Here is a 19,318-nt window from a genome sequence, read left to right on the forward strand (position 1 = left end):
AAAAGACTCTCATGCCTGATATTCCAAAGTCCCAGGTTCAACCCTCTGCACCACCATGAGCCAGAGCTGAGCAGTGCTCTGTTAAAAAAAAAAATAATAATAATAAATAAATAAATAAATACAAACTAAAAGAACTGAGGCTTGGAGGTAACTCTCCTGGGAGAAGGCAGCCTTTCCATGCATGAGGGGCCGGACCCAAGGCCTGGGTGCTGCCTGCAAACACCCAGGGGAGCTCCGTGGACGGAGCAGTGCTGTGCTGTCTGTCTTCACTCTGTTTCTTTCTCAAGTTAGACTGAAAAATCTGTCCTGTGAGCTGTGAGATGAAATAATCCCATACAGGCTCATTCCAAAGCAAAAGCAGCACTAATCTATGGGCAACGATAGACGGGGAGATACCTCAGCTGGCAGAGCACTGGACCTGCACGCCCACGTCTCCTGGCTGTCTTCCTAAGGACTGAAGCTCTGGCTTCCCTCTCTCTCCCGTTTCTGCTGCAATCAGCAGAGCAGAGGCCTGGCGCCCTTAGTGTCTCCTGCTGCCGGCATCCGCCTCCTGTACAAAGGTTTGCATCAGGGTTTGCTCCAGAGACTGCTAGCAACCTGGGAGGGGCCTTGGACTCCCAGCTGAGTCGTGGCACATCTGGTCACCACATGCAAGGACCTGGGTTCAAGCCCCCAGCCATCGTCTGCAGGAGGACATCTTCACAAGCAGAAAGCAGGGCTGCAGGTGTCTCTCTGTCTCCCCTTCCATCTCAGTTTCTCTCTGCCTCTGACAAATAAGTGAATACACACTAAAAATATAAATATGATCTAAGAAATCAGTATAAAAATAAATAAAGCCATGGACTCTTAAGCACAGAGTCCTGAGTTTGATTCCTGGCATCACATCTGCCAGAGTGACACTCTCATTCTCTCTCATTAAAAAAGTACATAAAAGACATTTAAAAAATACCTATGTCAAAACTCACCAAACTTAACATCTGCATTTTCTTGTTTGAAAAGAAGACTTTGATTTAAAAATTTGCCACCGACATTTTGTGCCTGGCTGTTCCCTCTGCTGCAGTAGTCAGTGTCTCTCCCTCTCTCTCTGTCTCTCCCTCTCCTCCCTCCAGGTAAAGGGTGGGAGTCAGAGGGGCAAGAGGCCTAGCAGTGCTTCTCAGGCAGTTCCCCAGCCAGGGGCTTGAACCCAGGGTAAATGTGCACACTACTGGCTGAGTTGTCTCCTAATTTTAAAAAATCTTTAATTAGTGATTTAATAATGATTAGCATAGATGCTAACATACTGAACAAATTCTAGCCAGCAGGTTACAGCAGTACATTAAAAAGATTGCTCAACATGACCAAGCGGCTGATTCAATCTATGTAAATCAATCAATGTGATCCACCCCATCAATAAAAGAAGAAAGGAAAACCAGTAACCACATGATGATCTCCATAGATGTTGAGAGAGCCTTCGACAAAACGCAATATCCCTTTATGATCAAAACGCTACAAAAAAATGGATGGAAAAGTCTTTTAATTTTTTAAAAAATTATATTTATTTATTTATTGGCTAGAGACAGCCTGAAATTGAGAGGAAAGGGGGTGATAGAGAGGGAGAGAGACTGAGAGACACCTACATCCCTGCTTCACCACTCACAAAGCTTTCTGCCCTGTAGATGAGGACTGGAGGCTCAAACCCAGGTCCTTGTGCATTATAACATGTGTGCTTGAGCAGGAATGCCACCTCCTGGCCCCTGAAAAATTATTTAAGAGAGTAGAGTCCTGACTTTTTTTTTTAAGTATTAGGAAAAAAAATACAAGGAAAAAAATCAAGTATAAGGGGCTGGGTGGTGGTGCACAGGTTAAGGTGTCACCATGTGCAAGGATCCAAGTCCAAGCCCCCAGGCCCCACCTGCAAGAGGAAAGCTTCATGAGTGGTGAAGCTGGGCTCGAGGTGTCTCTCTGTCTCTCTTTCCTCCTCAATCCCCCTCCCTCTCAATTCCGCTCTGTCAAAATAAAAATAACGAAAAGCCCAAAACATTTTTTGTTTTTTTCAGCCCTGCCCCCTCCTCCAAAACAGCCTTTTTTTTTTTTTTAAAGATTTTATTTATTTATGAGAAAGATAGGAGGAGAGAGAAAGACCAGACATCACTCTGGCACATGTGCTGCCAGGGATCAAACTTGGGACCTCATACTTGAGAGTCCAAAGCTTTACCACTGCGCCACCTCCCAGACCACCAAAACATCTTTTAAAAGCAAGTTTTGGGCTGTCTTTCAGCCCTGAGCTCACCTGCCCATCATTGCTGGCTGTGACAGACTGCTTCTTGCCAGCCCAGAGCTTCTATTCCTGTTCCTTACGGTAAAAACCTTCTCCCCTTGGAGAACCACATCCCGCCATTTGCAAAAGTCAGCTGGATGCGGACTTGACTCATCCTGGCTCAAGATAACCAACATCTTCTGCCCTTGTTCATGCCCCTAAAGTGCGAGTGGGTTTTAGAAAAGCAGCCAAGTCAGCAGGCGCTGTAAGAATTAGGGTCTCTGCTCAGCGTCTGGAGGAAGTGGTCTCCTTTCTCCTTCCCCTGAGGCTGAGGGCTGGTGTGAGTGCAGACATCTCCCTTTTTTTTTTTCTAATTTTTTAAAAAAAATATTTTAATTTTATTTATTTATTCCCTTTTGTTGCCCTTGTTGTTTTATTGTTGTAGTTATTATTGTTGTTGTCGTTGGATAGGACAGAGAGAAATGGAGAGAGGAGGGGAAGACAGAGGGGGGAGAGAAAGACAGACACCTGCAGACCTGCTTCACCGCCTGTGAAGCGACTCCCCTGCAGGTGGGGAGCCAGGGGCTCGAACCGGGATCCTTATGCCAGTCCTTGTGCTTTGCGCCACATGCGCTTAACCCGCTGCGCTACAGCCCGACTCCCATCTCCCTTCTTTTAACGTTTTAAAAAAATTATATTTATTTATTTGTTATTGGGTAGAGACAGTCAGAAATGGAGAGGGGAGGGGGTGAGAGAGAGGGAGAGAGACATCTTCACCAATTGTGAAGCTTTTCCTGGAGACCAGGGGCTTGAACTTGGGTCCTTGTGCTCCGTAACATGTGTGCTCAGCCAGCTGAGCCACCGCCCGGCCCCATCATTTTCATTCTTGAGCAAGTGATCCTGGGACTATCAGGGCAGAGAGAAAAAGTGGAAACTGCCCTATTCCTTGTGACATTACATGAACTTCTGGGTCAAGCTTTGCCTGAAGCCCACCCTATTAATTGATTTTTTTTTCAGTCATGTGTACCAATAAATCCCTCTTCTTTCCTTCCTTCCTTCCTTCCTTCCTTCCTTCCTTCCTTCCTTCCTTTCCTTTCCTTCTCTCTCTCTCTCTCGTTTAGTTTAAGCTGTTAGGCCTGGGTTTTCTCTCTGTCCTCACAGTCTCAGGCTGATACATCATCTCCCTTTCTGCCCTTCTGCTGTTGGGAGGCAGTGCAGCCTTCTGCAGACAGGGGACTTGCCTCGTCCTCTCCAGATGCTTTGAAGTTGTCTCTAAAAGCTGCGGAGCATCTGCCTTCCAGGGCAGAATGAGCTCAGTCCCCTCTGGGCCCGGGATCCTGAGCAAGACTCTGGCTTTTGCTAGGGCGGCAGGGAGCCTGGATCCTCCGGCCTGTGAACTCCCAAAGGGCCGGGAGCGGAAACATCTGGGCCCTTCCCCTGGCTCCAGGGTGCTCACCCTTGCCCACGGTCATAAGTCACCGAACACAGAGAGGGTTTTATTGCATCCTGAGTTACGACTGTGGCCGGGCTGTATTCTTCTCCTTCCTCCCCCCGCCCCTGCAACTGAACCACAAATCAAACCGAGTGAGGAGAGGTGACTGAATTAGCCGCCATCATCCCTAATAGGCTGACCCTGGGAAACTCATCCTCGGAGGGGTCAGAGGGGGGCTGGGCCCCCAGAGACTCACAGTGGCCCCCACCAGGCTCGCGCTAATAGGCTTGTGGTTAACCCCCTCACTGCTGCAGAGCAGGGGAGCAGCGAGACCCAGGGGAATGCAGGGGGTGAGGGTGGAGCCTCTGAGTGACAGCAGTCCCACCCAGGACCTGCTTTTTTTTTTTTTTAATTAATTTATTTTTTTTAACCAGAGCACTGCTCAGCTCTGGCTTATGGTGGTGCAGGGGATTGAACCTGGGACTTAAGGGAGCCTCAGGCGTGAAAGTCTGTTTGCATAACCATTGTGCTGTCCACCCCTGCCCCCAGGACCTGCTTTCTTTCTCTATTTTTAAATAGTTGATTTTGAATCTTTTTTCTTTGATAGAGTGTGAGGCAGAGAGAGTGTGAGACAACGCCTGCAGCCCTGTTCCACCACTCGCAAAGCTCCTGCCCTGCAGGTGGGGAGCAGGGGCTCAAACCCGCACCGCTGTGTGTGGTAATGTAGACCTATTGGCTATACCTGGCCCCTTGAGCTCGCTTTTCCTTTTATTTATTTTTTTGTGCTGTAGTAGTAAGAGTGTTTCCAGGGCCTCAAAAGCACATCTTCACAGCCTCCCAGCCTGGCTCTCTTTTCATTTATTCATTTATTCATTCATTCATTTATTATTTTTTTTAATTTAATTTGATTTGGGGGCTGGGTGGTGGCACTCCTGATTAAGTGCACGTGTTATAATGTGTAAGAACCAGGTTCGAGCCCTCAGCCCCCACCTGCTGGAGGAAAGCTTTGCAAGTGGTGAAGCAGGGCTACAGTTGTCTCTCTCTATATATATCTCCCCCTTCCCTCTTGATTTCTGACTGCCACTATCAAATAAATAAAGACAATTAACAATAAATAAATAAATATCAAATTTTTAATTTTATTTGATAGGAAGGACAGAGAGAAATTGAGAGGGAATTGGAGAGAGAGAAAGCGTGCGCGCGAGAGAGAGAGAGAGAGAGAGAGAGAGCTGCAGTCCTGCTTCACCACTCATGAAATTTCCCCTGCTTCCTCCCTGTATGTGGGGAGCGGGGACTCAAACCCAGGCCCTTGAGTTTGGTGACGTGTGTGCTCAACCAGGTGTGCCACCTCCTGGCCCCTCTATTAAAAAAAAAAACAAAAAAACAACTGACTTGTTAATTGGTGAGAGAGAGAATCAGCATCACTCTGGCATATTCGATTCTTGGGATCAGCCTTGGAACTTGATGCTTGAGGGTCCAGAGCTTTTTCCATGGCCTCATGAACAGTCTTCCTGGCTACCAAGACAGTCTTCCTAAAAGCCAGGTCTGACCAGCGTCACTCTGCTACTTCCCAAGTTGGCTTCCTCCGATCATTCAGCTGTGTGCAGTGACTTTTCAAGAAAGGTGACATGGTGACCGACCCAAGTTTTGGTTCTCAATCAGGAGAGGCAGCATTTGCCTCTCTCTTTTGTCACCTGTGTGTCACTAGTGTCTCTGGCCCTCTGTGCACCACCCCCTCATTGAGAAAAGTGAGACCAATTGCATCTGGATAGTGGTGATTTGGGATCAGAGACTCTCAGTTGGCTGGGTTGAGAGGCTACTTTGCCCTGCTCAAGTCTTGGGCTCGAGTCCCAGCATCATACAGAAGGTGCCATGCACTGGGAGCCCTTCCAGGACTGCTTTCTTCCTATATCTCTGTCTTTCTATTCTTTCTTTGTCTTACTGTTATTATTTTTTACAGCCAGCCTGAGAGCAGTGAAATTATACTAGAGGCCCCAACTCTGTGAACCAACCCAAACCTACCCTACTCACCCACCCAACCAAACCAAACTAACCCAGCCCACCCACCTAACCAACCAACCAAACCAAATCAAACTAAACCAACCCAACTCAATCCAATTCAACCCACCCAACCCACCCACTCAACCAACTAAATCAACGCAACCCAACCAACCAACCCAACCCAACCCAGCCCATCCCAACCCAACCTAACCCAATCCAACCCAATCCAATATAACCAACCCAACCCCAAAAGCAATGCATTCATCACAGCTGTTTGTACGTCTGTCTCCAGCTGTGTTGAGTCTCTAGCATAGCCTCCAGATATTCCCCAGCCCATCGGCACATAGGCCAGCCTGCCCCTGTGCATGTCTGTGCAGGGACAGAATGAAGGACAAGGTCACAGGGCTGGCTGCCTGCCCAAGAGGCAGCCAGCCCTGTGACCAGAGGCTTCCAAGTACCCCCCCCACACACACACACCTCCCCACTTGCAGACCTGCTTCCAATTTCCCTGAGAAGATGGAACCTTCTAGAATAAGAATGCTTGGGGCAAAATCCAAAGGAAACTATTCCAACAGGAAATGGGACCATTTCCAGGCTCAAAATAACGGCCTCTCTATGACCTTGGATTTCAAGCTAAAGACATTTTCCTGAGGGAGAGTGGGGTGTGGGTGTGGCTGGCACATCTGACTCCCCCCACCCCCACCCCGGCTCATCTGAACTCTCCCAGAGAGCAGCCGAGCTGCTGGCAGCCTGGGGAGCGTGTCTGGCACCAAGCGACTAATTGGAAGTGAGGGTTTAGATGTTTGTGTAGGAGCACAGGGCCTGCTCCACGGAGCTGTCACGCAGTTGCTCTAATCAGCTCTGTCAGTCACACTTAATGCCAAGTGACAGTGTTTATTGAAGGCCGGGGTGGGGTGGGGAGCAGCAAAAGCCAGAACCCACCCAGCCTGATTCGGCTGGGTTGGTTGGAATTGGGGTGAGTGGTGGTAGCAGATGTTTATGGAAGGTTCCAGAAGCCTGTTCTTCCTGCCAATGGGAAGCTGGAGACAAAGGCTGAAGACCAGCCTTAAAGGAGGGAGAACCCTGCTCAGCTCTGGCTGATGATGCTGCTGGGGATTGAACCTGGGACCCCGGAGCCTCAGGCATGAAAACCTTTTTTGCAGAACCATGATGCTGTCTCCCCAACCCCAATGGTAACTGCTCTGCCAGACAACTCTATTCACTTCTGTCAGATTTGGAGCAACGTCTGTCTGATTGCTGCTGTGATAGCTTTAAATCTTTATTTAACTTGGGGTGAATGACGGCCCCCTTCTGCGGAGTCTCCCCCACCTCACATTCAGGAACTTGTTTTGTCAATTGTCTGAAGGCCCCGTTTACGGCCTCCAGTAAGACTCCATGTTTTCCTAAGTAATTTCTCCATTATCCTAGAGACTTTATGGTTCTCACTTTTTTGCGGGGGTTCTCTTTCTCTTAACGTCTCCTCGTCTGTTATCACTGGCTCATAAAAACACTATTCAATGCAGCATATCCATCATGCATCTGGCTCTTTGACTGTGCTTTCATTATTTTTAATAGCTTTGCAGATGGCTCTCTGGGGTTTTATTTTTTGATGTATCATACCATCTAAAAATAACAGACTTCATCTCTTCCTCTAAAAGCCATAGCTCTGATTCCTGCTTTATACAGAGCAGCATGGGGTGGGGAAAAGCTGTGTGTCCCTCTCCTGCCCCACTTGAGTGACGATATCCGGGCTGCTTCCCTCCCCGTGGAGCATGAGCTTAGGTTAAGTTAGAGGTCCCACCTTCCTGCTTTCCTGAAACGTCTCGGAAATTTACACTCAGGTTCTGCGTGTTAGGACTGTCTGTTTTCACCCATGTCCTCTCTTATCTCCGTCTTCCAAGTTCTACTGTGTCCTGGAGTGCAGTGTTTTAAACTGTTGATTTGGGGCTTGCTAATATTTGTTTTTCCACTTGCAACTTGGACATATAGGTGCATGTTTCAAAGTTCTCATATTTTCAGAACTTATAATGAGGCTACAATTTGATGTCTGGGGGAGGCATGACAATGGAATTCCTTACCTACGTAGTAGACAGTCACAAATTGTCAGTCAAATGCACGGACCTCTAAATTCTATATGTTCCATTCTCCCCTGATACTAGACCAGGGCAGCGACTGAACACGTCACTAACAGCGCCTTTGTCTTGAGGATGCAGAGTGGCCATGTGGTTCAGAATCACTGCATTTCATTATCGGATTCTGTGCCTGTCCTCGTGCTGCTCTGCCAGTATGCAGGTGCCTGCACCATGCTAGACACACAGCTCCTAACTTGCTATATACTTATTCCCAAGGAGACTCTATTCCTCCTTTTCCGGAAAATTACTGAGTGATTGGTGTTCTCGGCTCTACTGCACCATGTTGCTATTGACAACAATGAACTGAGGTAAGTAAAATATAACTAGTTCAGTCACACACAATGTGAGTACACTTTACACTAGAGACAGAAAATTTAAAACATGTATATTTTTTCCTCTGAATGACTTAAATTTATTTATTTATCTAATCTTTTTTTTTTATTTTCCTTTTTGTTGCCCTTGTTGTTTAACATTGTTGTGGTTATTAATGTTGTTGTTCTTGGATAGGACAGAGAGAAATGGAGACAGGAGGGGAAGACAGAGAGGAGGAGAGAAAGACAGATACCTGCAGACCTGCTTCACCGCTTGTGAAGCGACTCCCCTGCAGGTGGGGAGCCAGGGGCTCGAACTGGGATCCTTACGCAGGTCCTGGCGATTTGCGCCACGTGCGCTTAACCCGCTGCGCCACCGCCCGACTCCCTATTTATCTAATCTTACCAGGACCTCAAGCATCCATGATTTCACCACCCTGGGACAACTCTTTCTTCTTTCTCTCTCTCTCTCTCTCTCTCTCTCTCTCTCTCTCTCTCTCAAATTTCCAGCTGTTATATTGAATAGAATCCATTATGTAATGGATTTATTTATTTATTTTTACCAGCTCAGCTCTGGCTGATAGTGGTGCTACAGATTAAACCTGGTCCTGGAGCCCCACTCCCCCAGAGCCCTGCCCCACTAGGGAACAGAGAGACAGGCTGGGAGTGTGGATCCACCTGCCAACGATCATGTTCAGCGGGGAAGCAATTACAGAAGCCAGACCTTCCACCTTCTGCACCCCACAATGACCCTGGGTCCATACTCCCAGAGGGATAAAGAATAGGGAAGCTATCGGGGAGAGGATGGGATACGGAGCTCTGGTGGTGGGAATTATGTGGAGTTGTATCCTTCTTACCCTACGGTTTTTGTCAGTGTTTCCTTTATAAATAAAAATTGAAACTAAATAAATAAATAATTTAAAAATGAGAAAAACAAGAAAATAAACCCTGGGACCTCAGAACCTCAGGCAGAAGAGCCTTCTTGCAGAACCATCATGCTGTCTTCCCAACCCCCAAATGTTATTTTTTATCTTTTAGACGGAGATAGAGGAAGAGAGAAAGAGAGAGATTAAGACAGAGACTATTTATTGATTTGTGGCTCCTATAGATAGAGATAGAGGGAGAGAGAAAGAGAGAGAGGAGTGGGGGAGAAACTATTTATTAGTTTGTAGATATTCTGTGGATATGAGTGTGACGGGCCACCTTTCTGTGCTGCAAGCTGTATTTTATCAGCATCTCGGTATTTTGACTCTGTTTATGGCAACTTTGGTCATGCAGTGATTCTCCAAATTTTTGGATATTTAAACGTATCAATCCGGGGGCCGGGCGGTAGCACAGTGGGTTAAGCACACGTGGTGTGAAGCTCAAGGATCCACGTAAGGATCCCGGTTTGAGCCCCCAGTTCCCCACCTGCAGGGAGGTCGCTTCACAAGCGGTAAAGCAGGTTTGCAGGTGTCTTTCTCTCCCCTTCTCTATCTTCCCCATCTTTCTCGATTTCTCTCTGTCCTATCAAACAACAACGACAGCAATAACAACAACAATGATAAACAAGGGCAATAAAAGGGGGAAAAACTTAACAATACTTAAAAAAAAAAAATCCCCCAGATAGTAGCTTGCAGTTTCTTTCTGCCCTTTTCAGACTAAGGTCTGTTCCTCATGATTCCTGTAGGCAGAATGTTATTCATCTTTTTATAAAGAAGGGCATTCTGTTATTTTCAGTGACGTGACTGGGTCTGCGGGATGTCAAGACAAGAGAAGGCAAAGGCAGCCCTAGAGGGAGCACTGACCTTTTTTTTTTAATTTTTTCTTATGAACAATCGTTTATAACTATTTTATTCTCGGGGGCCAGACGGTGGCCCACCTGGTTAAGCACACACACCACAGTGTGCAAGGACCTGGGTTCAAACCCCCACCTGCACTGGGAAGCTTCCAGAGCAGCAAAGAAGTGTTATCCTTAGACATTCAGGTTCCAATTGTACAAAGTATCTGTTTATTATTTTATTTTATTTTATTTTATTTTATTTTATTTTATTTGCCTCCAGGATTATCGCTGGGACTTGGTGCCTGCACTATGAATCCACTGCTTCTGGAGGCCACTTTTCCCATTTTGTTTCCTTTGTTATTGTTGCCATTGCTGTTGTTGGATAGATCAGAGGGAAATTGAGAGAGGAGGGGAAGACAGAGGGGGGAGAGAAAGATAGACACCTGCAGACCTGCTTCACCGCCTGTGAAGTGACCCCCCCTGCAGGTGGGGAGCCGGGGACTCGAACTGGGATCCTTATGCCAGTCCTTGCTCTTCATGCTACGTGCGCTTAACCCGCTGCGCCACCTGTACAAAGTATCTTAAACAGCCAGATGACAGAAGCACCAGGTGGAACGTGGTGGCTGGGGGCAGGGGTGACTCCGGGAGTTGTGTTTAAGGCTGGTGAAGCCATGCTCAGGCTGGGTGGACCTGGTCTGGAGGTCTCTAGGCCAGGGCAGCCCCTTGGAGAAAAGGCTCACTCTGTGTCAGAGGCTGTTTCTCAGCAGGATGGGGGATTCCCCAGCCCCCCACTTCACAGGGCTCCTCCCCAAGCCCAGCAGCAGGTGCAAGCCCTCCCTGTGTTCTGGCTTTGCCATCCCCACACCCCAGCGTGAGCCCCTGTGTGAGGAGGAGGAGGAGGAGGAGGAGGAGGAGGAGGAGGAGGAGGAGGCAGCGGCTGCCAGCAGGGTTGAGCGCACACCTTGGGGTGTCGGATTACCTGCAGCCTCTGCCCTAAGCCCCATCTTGGAGCACTTTTCTCGCTGCCTCCCCCGTGCAGGGCAATCAGGGGCCCGGATGCCAAGCCTGGTTTGGGGAGATTTTGTCCAGCAGCCCCCTGGCCCCTGCCTGCCTGCCTGCCTGCCTGCCTGAGGACCTGCTGAGTGACAGGGCCAAGGGCAGGGGCAGCCAGGTGGCTCTGGAAGCGATTTCTGGAGCTCCACTTGGAGCTTGTGCAGCTCTCTCCCCGGTTGCCGGTTGCCGCCGCCTTCCTCTGCCACTGTCCCTGGGGCTCTTCTGCACCTCAGGTACCCCTCCCCCTGTGCATGTGATGCATGTCAGTGAGTGTGCATGTATGCATACGTGCCTGGGAGTCCTGCCTCTGTCATGCATACAACACACAGAACACCTGTTACACGTGCATTGCTCTATGTGCATGTGTGCTGTGCTGTGTAAGCTCTGCATGCATTGCACATGTGTCTACACACATGTGCTCATGCATCGTGTCACACCCACGTGGCATGTGCTATGCATGTTGAGTCTATATCTAATATGCATGCTGTGTGAGCATTTGCAAGTGTGTGTTTGGTGTGCATATGCGGGTGGGTATTTGTGTGTTTGTATGTGTGTGTGAGACAGGGCTTCGTTCTCTGTGCTGCCAACCCCCTCCTACTCTCTCTCCTCTACTCCCATGGGGGGTGGGGAGGCTCAGATCTGCAGAGGCCGGGCGGTCTCTGTGTTATCTGCAGGCCCAGCCTGTCTGTCGGCACCAGGACCCAAGGCTGGTTCTGCTGTGGCCTGGTGGGCTGCAGGCATGAGAGGCAGAGGCTGAGCCGACACAGAGGGGGCGTTGGGACTATCTGCAGGAGACCCCTGCTGCCTGCAGGGGTGGGGCTGGGCAGGCCGCTGAGCTATGGTCTGGGCAGAAGCCCCTGTTGGGGAGTCAGGTGACAACAGCCCCTGCTCGGTTCTCAGACTGGAAGGGGCCAAGTGACCCTGTCATTTCTTTTCTTTTCTCTCTTCTTTTTTTTCCCCTTTGTAACTTGAATTTACTAAATCTACTTGAATAATTCTGTGATGGAAGCCATGTCCAACTTGCTTTCTCTCTCTTTTTTAAATGTTTTGTTTTTTAAAAATTTATTTATTTATTCATGAGAAACATAGGAGGAGAGAGAAAGAGCCAGACATCACTCTGGTCCATGTGCTGCTGGGACTTATGCTTGAGAATCTGATGCTTTATCCACTGCGCCAACTCCCAGACTACGCTTTCTCTTTTTAAAAATAAATTTTATTAGTGATTTAAAAAATCATAAGATAAAAGGGGGTATGATGTCGTGCTGTTCCCACCACCAGAGCTCTGCATCCCTGTTCCCTCCACTGAAAGCCACAGTGACCCTGGTCTCACATGTCACAGGTGGGGCCCCCCTGACCTCGGGCTGCAGGTAAACAGGGGGGCTGTTTGCAGAGACAGTGGGCACTGAGCAGGGGCTTATGGGAGTTGCAAGGTCAAACTGGAGCCTTGCCAGGAGAGGGGTCCCCAGCCTGGAGAGGGCACCTTACCTACCCTGGAGAGGATGCCCCACCCTGGAGAGGGGTCCCCAGCCTGGAGAGAGCCCTCCCACCCTGGAAAGGGCACCCCAGCCTGAAGTGTACCTGCAGACAAGCTCTCTGGGCCTGGGTCTCAGAGCCTGGCTTTATATGTCACTCACTGTGGGGCTGATCTGCCCTGTGTCTTCCTGTGAAGTGGACACAGTGGCTCAGGTGACATCAGGAGGGTCAGGTCTTGGCACTGGCTGGCCAGGGACAGAGGTGCAGTGCTGGAGACGGTCGTGTGGGGGCTGTAGGCTGGGAAATTCTCAGGTGTCCTGCCTATAGCTGACTTGGGGGCTCAGGGTGGGGAAGGCTGCTGGGGAGTGTGCAGGAGGGAGGGGGACCCTGGCATCCACCACAGAGCAGAGAGCAAGATGTGCTGAGAGGGAGGGAAGGGCTCCCTCACTGATTGATTGATTCATTCTTTGTATCAAATGTCTGTTCTCTCTTTGGAAGATGAGGGTCAGTGGCCTTAGTCAGCAGGGGCTGAGTGGACCCAGGCAACTGGGAGCGTTGGCCGAGAGGCCTGTGACCATCCTCAGTGCCCCTCAGCCCTACGCGAGCTGTGGGGGGCTGACAGTAGGGCTCCCACCCAGCTTGGGGGACAATCCTGCCCAGCCCCCACCTGCGATTGGGTGAATCCCTCTCTGCTCACCTAGGCTGCTGTGGGCCCACTATGTGGGGGTGCCAGGTCTTGCTAGAGGTCTAGGTGCCCACCCAGCTGATGAGTGATACTGTAGCCACCCCCAGGACGCTACAGTGGTGCCATTCCTCCCCACCACCAGCTGTTCAGCAGGATGGGCGGCACGAGTGCCTTATGCTCATTTTGACTGGCAGAAAACCACTTGAGAAGATGTACAAAGGCCTCTGACAGGATGCAGACTCCTCCTCCTTCACCCTTCACCCGTCCACATGCAGGAGGCAGTGGAGAGGCTGAATGTCGCCTGAGGTTCACATCAGGGACAGAAACGACATCCAGACCCCCCGTCCCACACGGCGTCCTTCTGAGACTGGAATGAACCAAGAGCTGGTGTTGCCAAAATACACTGAACACTGAATGAGCTTCCTAGAGGGCTGAGTGGCACTGCGCTGGGCACCACGGACCTGCAGCCGGGGCTTCTCTCTGCCACAGAGGTGCCCTGCGACCTTGGCCCGGTCAAGCAGCTCTCTGCCCCTGGTTCTAGTCTCCATGGTGTTGGCTTTCTCCTGTGATCTGCCAAGGTACCTGTGTCCTGCGTCGAATGAGAGAGCTGTCACTGTATGTATCTACTCCGTTATTACTATTTATTTTTGCAAAAGCCTCACAAAAGCACCAAGCTGGGTCCTTGCCAGCTACCAGCAGACCCTGCACACACACCGTTGCCCTTGGCTCAGCTGCCTTTGGTCTCTCAGGGCTTGTAGACTCTGCCAAGGAACAGAATCTCCGTGGAGTTGTACACGATGGCCATGATGAAGGGCCGGTTGAACTCGACTTGGAAGGAGCTCATGCGAGCTGACTTGAACATGAACATCATCCCTGTAACAGCCGCTGCCTTGGTCCCCGACTCGTCCACCTCCCCCACGGCCTTGTGCACCATCTGCAGGGGTTAGGGTCACATGTGATATCTCTGTGCACTGAAGCACAGTGGGAAGCCGTGGAATCAGAGCAAGGGCAGGCTTCTCTGCTTCATCAGGGAAGAGACTCAAGAAGTCAAGAAGCTTGGGGTACAGTAGAGTATGGTAGAGTAGAGCTGAGTGGAGTGGGGTGGGGTGGAATAGAGTAGGGTGGAGTAGAGTAGAGGACTATAGCACAGAGTAGAATGGAATGGAGGGGAGTAGAGTAGAGATGAGTAGATTATAGTAGAGTAGAATTGAGTAGAGTATGGTACAGTAGAATTAAGTACAGCACGTGGAGGAGAGAGTATGGTAGAGTAGAGTAGAGTAGATCACGTGGAGTAGAGTATGGTAGAGTAGAATAGAGTAGAGCATGTGGAGTAGAGAGTATGGTAGAGTAGAGCTGAGTAGATCACGTGGAGTAGAGAGTATGGTAGAGTAGAGCTGAGTAGATCACGTGGAGTAGAGTATGGTAGAGTAGAATAGAGTAGAGCATGTGGAGTAGAGAGTATGGTAGAGTAGAGCTGAGTAGATCACGTGGAGTAGAGTATGGTAGAGTAGAATAGAGTAGAGCATGTGGAGGAGAGTATGGTAGAGTAGAGCTGAGTGGAGTGGAGCAAGGTGGAATAGAGTAGGGTGGAGTAGAGGAGAGGACTATAGCACAGAGTAGAATGGAATGGAGGAGAGGAGAGGAGAGACGAGCAGATTAGAGTATAGTAGAGTAGAACTGAGTAGAGCATATTAGAGTGGAATGTTGTACAGTGGTGGAATAGAATAGGGTAGGGCAGGGTAGGACAGGGTAGGGTAGGGTAAAGGACTGTAGAGCAGAGTAGAGCAGAGCGGAATGGAACCATCCACAAGCCATCTCCCAGCAGACGCTGACTCACCTCCGACAGGAAGATGTTGGAGCGGCCGGTAATGCTGGACAGGTTAGCCTGGGAAGTGAAGACCTCCTTGACCCCCAGCTTGGGCAGGATGTTGTGCAGCTCATAGGAGCCGTCGATGGAGAACTTGGGCAGGGAGAGGTTGATGGGCCTGGGCAGAGGAGACCCCCATGGAAGCCGACCTCAGCCCCGGGGCACACGGCCCTTCACGGGCACTGCACCCCTGTGCCAGGGCAGCAGCCCCACTCCAGCTGCCCCAGAGGCCACGTCCGCTCTGTCACCACCAGGGGCCCAGCTTCTCCCCTCCCCTCCCCTGGGCTGTGCCCTTCCCCAGGGTGTCCCCTCACTGCCCCTCCAGCCCCCTGCAGCCACGGTTACCTCTTTCTGAACATCTTTTGCCACTTCTGCAGTGTCCTCCGGGTCAGCCTGCTCTCCACATGCTCCAGCCCGCCCTGGTTGGGCAGGACGAGCAGGGCATGGGCACCCCCCTTGTAGGGCACCCTCACCACCTTGCAGCCCAGACTGCGGTCCAGGAAGTAGTCAAACTGGTTCTCGAGCTGCATCATGGGTACCTGCACCACTGTTTCCGGGGTCACGTGGAAGTCACGCTGCGTCGTGTCCTGGGGGTTGAATCTTGTCTCCCACTTAGCTGCAGGGCAGACGGGAGAGCTGCCAGTCTGGCCCAGGATGGGCAGAGAGGCCTTGCATCCAGACCTTTCTCTTCAGAACACACCCCCTGGTGACGGCGCCAGGAAAAACCCTGGGCTGTGACTGGCTTGGACCTCTGGGGGACGTTCTGCCCACTTTCAGGCCGTGAAGTGTATCTGTCGAATAGTTGTCAGTGGCCCTAGGCCCCTAGTACTGCCGTCTGTTTTTGCTTCTCTTGGTTGGGAATCTCAGCACTGCCAGCGCAGAGCACTGGGAGTGGAAGGCAGGTAAGAGTGAATCCCTCCTTCCCTCTCTCCCTGCTGGGTGTTGCCTTCTTTCTCTCTGCCATCTCCTGCCCCTTCCTCCCACCCTCCTCTGCCCTGTCCATCCCTCACTCCCTCCTCCTCTCCCCAGCTGGCCTGGACCCCACAGGGCACTCAGCACCTGGAAGGGGAGCAGGTGGAGTTGGGGATCTGGGCCCAGTAGGCTTGAGGAGAGCCAGGTCAGACAGCTGCCCGTGTGTGTGTGTGTGTGTGTGTGTGTGTGTGTGTGTGTCCAGCACTCGTCCTGTAATGCCTTGGGGAACCCATAGTCCTGTGCCGAGCGGCCAGCCTCTGTCCATGCAGGGAACCCGGGAATCAGGCCATAGGGTCCATGGGGACACATGGCTTCTGGTGTCTCTGGGGCCCAGAGGCAGGAAGGAGCTGTCCCCATGTGGGGTGACTCTCGTAGCACCCACCAGGGGAGGTGCCCATCTACCCACCACTGGAAGGGGCCCAGAGGGTCTAAGCACCTTCCTATCCCAGCACTGCAGGGACCAGGGTACTTGGTGACAGCAGAAGGGAGAGAGGGGCCTGACCTTTGAAGAGGATGTAGTTCACCAGTACCATGGCAGTGAGGGGTTGCAGGTCCTTCACCAGCTCGGTGATCTGCCCCCCCGTCTCCTTCTCCACATACGTGTTGATCTGCCTCTTGGCGGCCTCGAGGTCTGAGAAATTGGCTGGGAAGGTGTCTACCAGGTAGTGGGTCCTCAGGGCGCTCAGGAAGGGGCCCAGGACGGGCACTCGGCTGTCCAGGAAGAGCCCGTTGCCCAGGTTCAGCTGCAGGTTGTCTCTGGGCTGGAGCAGGTCCTGCAGAAGCTTCTGGAAGTTGGTGTGGAGCTGCTCTTCCCAGCCCTCCTGGCCTCCTGCACCCAGGGCCTCCAGGATTTCCCGCTTGGTGTTGGAGCTGGCGCCCAGGGACAACGCCCCCAGGCTGACAGATATGCTCAGAGGGGAGAAGAAGATGTTCTTGCCCGACTCTGTCTCCACCAAGACTCTGTAGAGATCAAAGGCAAAGTCCCGGGCTTGGGGGGATGGCGTGGTCTCCAGGGGCTCCTCGGATTCCTTCTCTGGGAAGAGGTGCCAGCGGAAGGCGGGCACCTGCTGGCAGAGCAGCGCCAGGCACAGGAGCACACAGAGCTGCTGCATGGTGGCTCTGAAAGGAGGAAGGGGGCGAGCTCAGAGAGACACACAGCACTACAGAGAGGACCCTGGGGCACAGGAAAGACAGACAGACAGATGCTTCCAAAGGCAGCATCACTCAGGACCCCCATCAGCCGGGCTGAGGGGGCAGAGATTGGGGGTGGGGAGGGCCTGAGAGGGGACAGACCCCTTGAACAACAGCGCCTCACCCTGTCTCTGGATTCCCGCTAGTCCCTTCTCATCTAAGTCAGCTCCCTCTGCTGACTGTTCCTGTGTCCCCGTGCTGGAGGGCAGCTTAGGGAGAGCAGCACCCTCCCCTGCACCTTGCACCCTGCCCCCTGCACTCTGCAGGCAGCCAGGAGCAGACCCAGGTCAGGCCCAGAAGCCCAGTGTGTCTGCACATCCTGCCCCAGCTCCCTCCCTCCCTGACTGCAAAGGCCTCAACATGCAGATGGAGGCAGAGGTGACCCCTAGAGACAAAGGCTGAAGCTCTTCCCTGAGGGCCCTGCCTTCCCCAGAAGGGACTAAAAATCTGCAATAACCAGGAGGCTGGGGACTTCTCTCTCTCCCTCTGCCTCTGCCTCTGCCTCTGCCTCTGCCTCTGCCTCTGCCTCTGCCTCTGCCTCTGCCTCTGCCTCTCCCTCTGCCTCTGCCTCTGCCTCTCCCTCTGCCTCTGCCTCTGCCTCTGCCTCTGCCTCTGCCTCTCCCTCTCCCTCTGCCTCTGCCTCTGCCTCTCCCTCTGCCTCTGCCTCTGCCTCTGCCTCTGCCTCTGCCTCTGCCTCTCGCTCTCCCTCTGCCTCTCCCTCTGCCTCTCGCTCTCCCTCTGCCTCTGCCTCTCCCTCTTCCTATCCACCCACCCGGCTTGTACTTTCTTCTCCTTTTCTGCCCTGACTTTCTCCCAATAAGTGCTCATCTTCTCTCTGGAACATGACTGTCTGTCTTTGTGACTCTTCCATGTAGGAGTCAGTCTTGAGCCCCACGGGAGGGAGCTGGGGAACAGACCCCTCAACACTTGCCCCCCCCCCAGACACTGCCCTTCCCAGAGGGCTTCAGTGAGGCAGTGCTGTACCTCTGTTTCTGTCAGGGGACAAGTTGCTTCTGATACAGGCAGCTCAGCTCCCTGAGAACGAGGCTTTCAGAGCAGGGACAGAAGAGGGAGTGACTGATGGCCTGGGCCCAGGACGGGGGAGAATGGCACTGGCTGCCGGCCTGCCAGCCTGGCCTTGGGTTCTCACAGCCTCCCACATTGTTTTCCTCCTCCTTAACCCTCAGCAAGGATCCCATGGGACAGAGTCCCTCCCCCCACCGCCACCATTTGATGTGTCTGGAGTCCAGGTAGTGGCACACCTGGCTAAGCACACATGTTACCATGTGCAAGGACCTGGGTTCAAGTTCCTGGTCCCCACCTGCAAGGGCTGCAGGTGTCTCTATCTATCTATCTTGCATTATGGGATGTTAAGCCCCCAAATCCACCCCTTGAGACCATGGCAGCCCCCCCCCCAGCTGTGCAGAGAACCCATCTCCAGATGTTTTCTAGATGTTCCACTGGTCTAGAGCCCCACCTGGGTGGGGACGGCCACCTCAGGTGATTGGTTGTCACATTCTGACAGTGACCGAGTATCACCTTCAGGGAAGCTCAAGGTAACACAGCCCTGGGGACAGGCCTCCTGTCCCCTCCCCTGCTGGGCTGGGCACCCGAGTTCCCCACCCTACACCCAGCACCCTTCCCTCTGTCTGCTGCAGCCCTCAGGCCTCAGCACCCTTGTCCCAGACCCCCTGCACTTACTCTGTTCAGGGCTGAGAGGCTGACAGTGGAAAGAGACCACAGGATCGGACGGGGCAGAAGGCTGACTGGACAGGACCAAGAGTGTCCTGACCAGCAGGGACTCCACCTCCGAGGGCCAGGCCCGCCTGCCCTGCCACAGCCCCCTGCCCCGCCCCATCTCATCCTGTCCTGTTCTGTCCCTGAAGAAATCAAGTCAACAGACAGGCAGTGATAAATGAACATCAACTGTGACGTGCCCACCGCCCCACCCGTTTGCCCTGCACTGCTCGGCGCCGCACACCAAGGACACCAGGCAGGAGAGCAGGCCACCAGCAATGGGCATCCAGACACCTGGGGGGGGGGACAGCTTCCTGAAGACCCTCACCCCCAACAGGCTGACTCCTGTGTCCCCTGCTGACAGGCAGCAGACCTCAGGGTGGGCTGTGTCTTCTGACCTGCAAACCAGAAGCCTCCTGCCTTGCTGGTGGGAGGGCCAATGGGTCCAGCTCTGTGGAAAGCAGTC

The 19,318-nt window shown here is 52.2% G+C and overlaps 1 protein-coding gene across 1 annotated transcript; it reads right to left on the reverse strand.

Moving 5' to 3' along the window:
• Positions 1 to 13,707: 13,707 nt before the first annotated feature.
• LOC103118890 (plasma serine protease inhibitor-like) lies at positions 13,708 to 18,919 on the reverse strand. The gene is made up of 5 exons (XM_016190810.2): positions 18,817 to 18,919; positions 16,427 to 17,043; positions 15,298 to 15,568; positions 14,923 to 15,070; positions 13,708 to 14,019 (listed from the first exon to the last, which is right to left on the reverse strand). The coding sequence occupies exons 2-5, from the start codon at positions 17,034 to 17,036 to the stop codon at positions 13,831 to 13,833; spliced, it is 1,218 nt and encodes a 405-aa protein (XP_016046296.1). The 5' UTR covers positions 17,037 to 17,043; positions 18,817 to 18,919; the 3' UTR covers positions 13,708 to 13,830.
• Between the last annotated feature and the right edge of the window lie 399 nt (positions 18,920 to 19,318).

This window comes from Erinaceus europaeus, chromosome 22 (genome assembly GCF_950295315.1).
Source record: "Erinaceus europaeus chromosome 22, mEriEur2.1, whole genome shotgun sequence".
Lineage (NCBI taxonomy): Eukaryota > Metazoa > Chordata > Mammalia > Eulipotyphla > Erinaceidae > Erinaceus > Erinaceus europaeus.

Excerpts from the sequence above, each read along its gene's own strand:
- LOC103118890 (XM_016190810.2), bottom strand. The coding sequence starts at position 17,036 with ATGCAGCAGCTCTGTGTGCTCCTGTGCCTGGCGCTGCTCTGCCAGCAG. Across the intron at positions 15,569-16,426 it reads GAACTACATCCTCTTCAAAG|CTAAGTGGGAGACAAGATTC; the intron begins GTCAGGCCCCTC and ends TCTGCCCTGCAG. Across the intron at positions 14,020-14,922 it reads CCAACATCTTCCTGTCGGAG|ATGGTGCACAAGGCCGTGGG; the intron begins GTGAGTCAGCGT and ends TAACCCCTGCAG.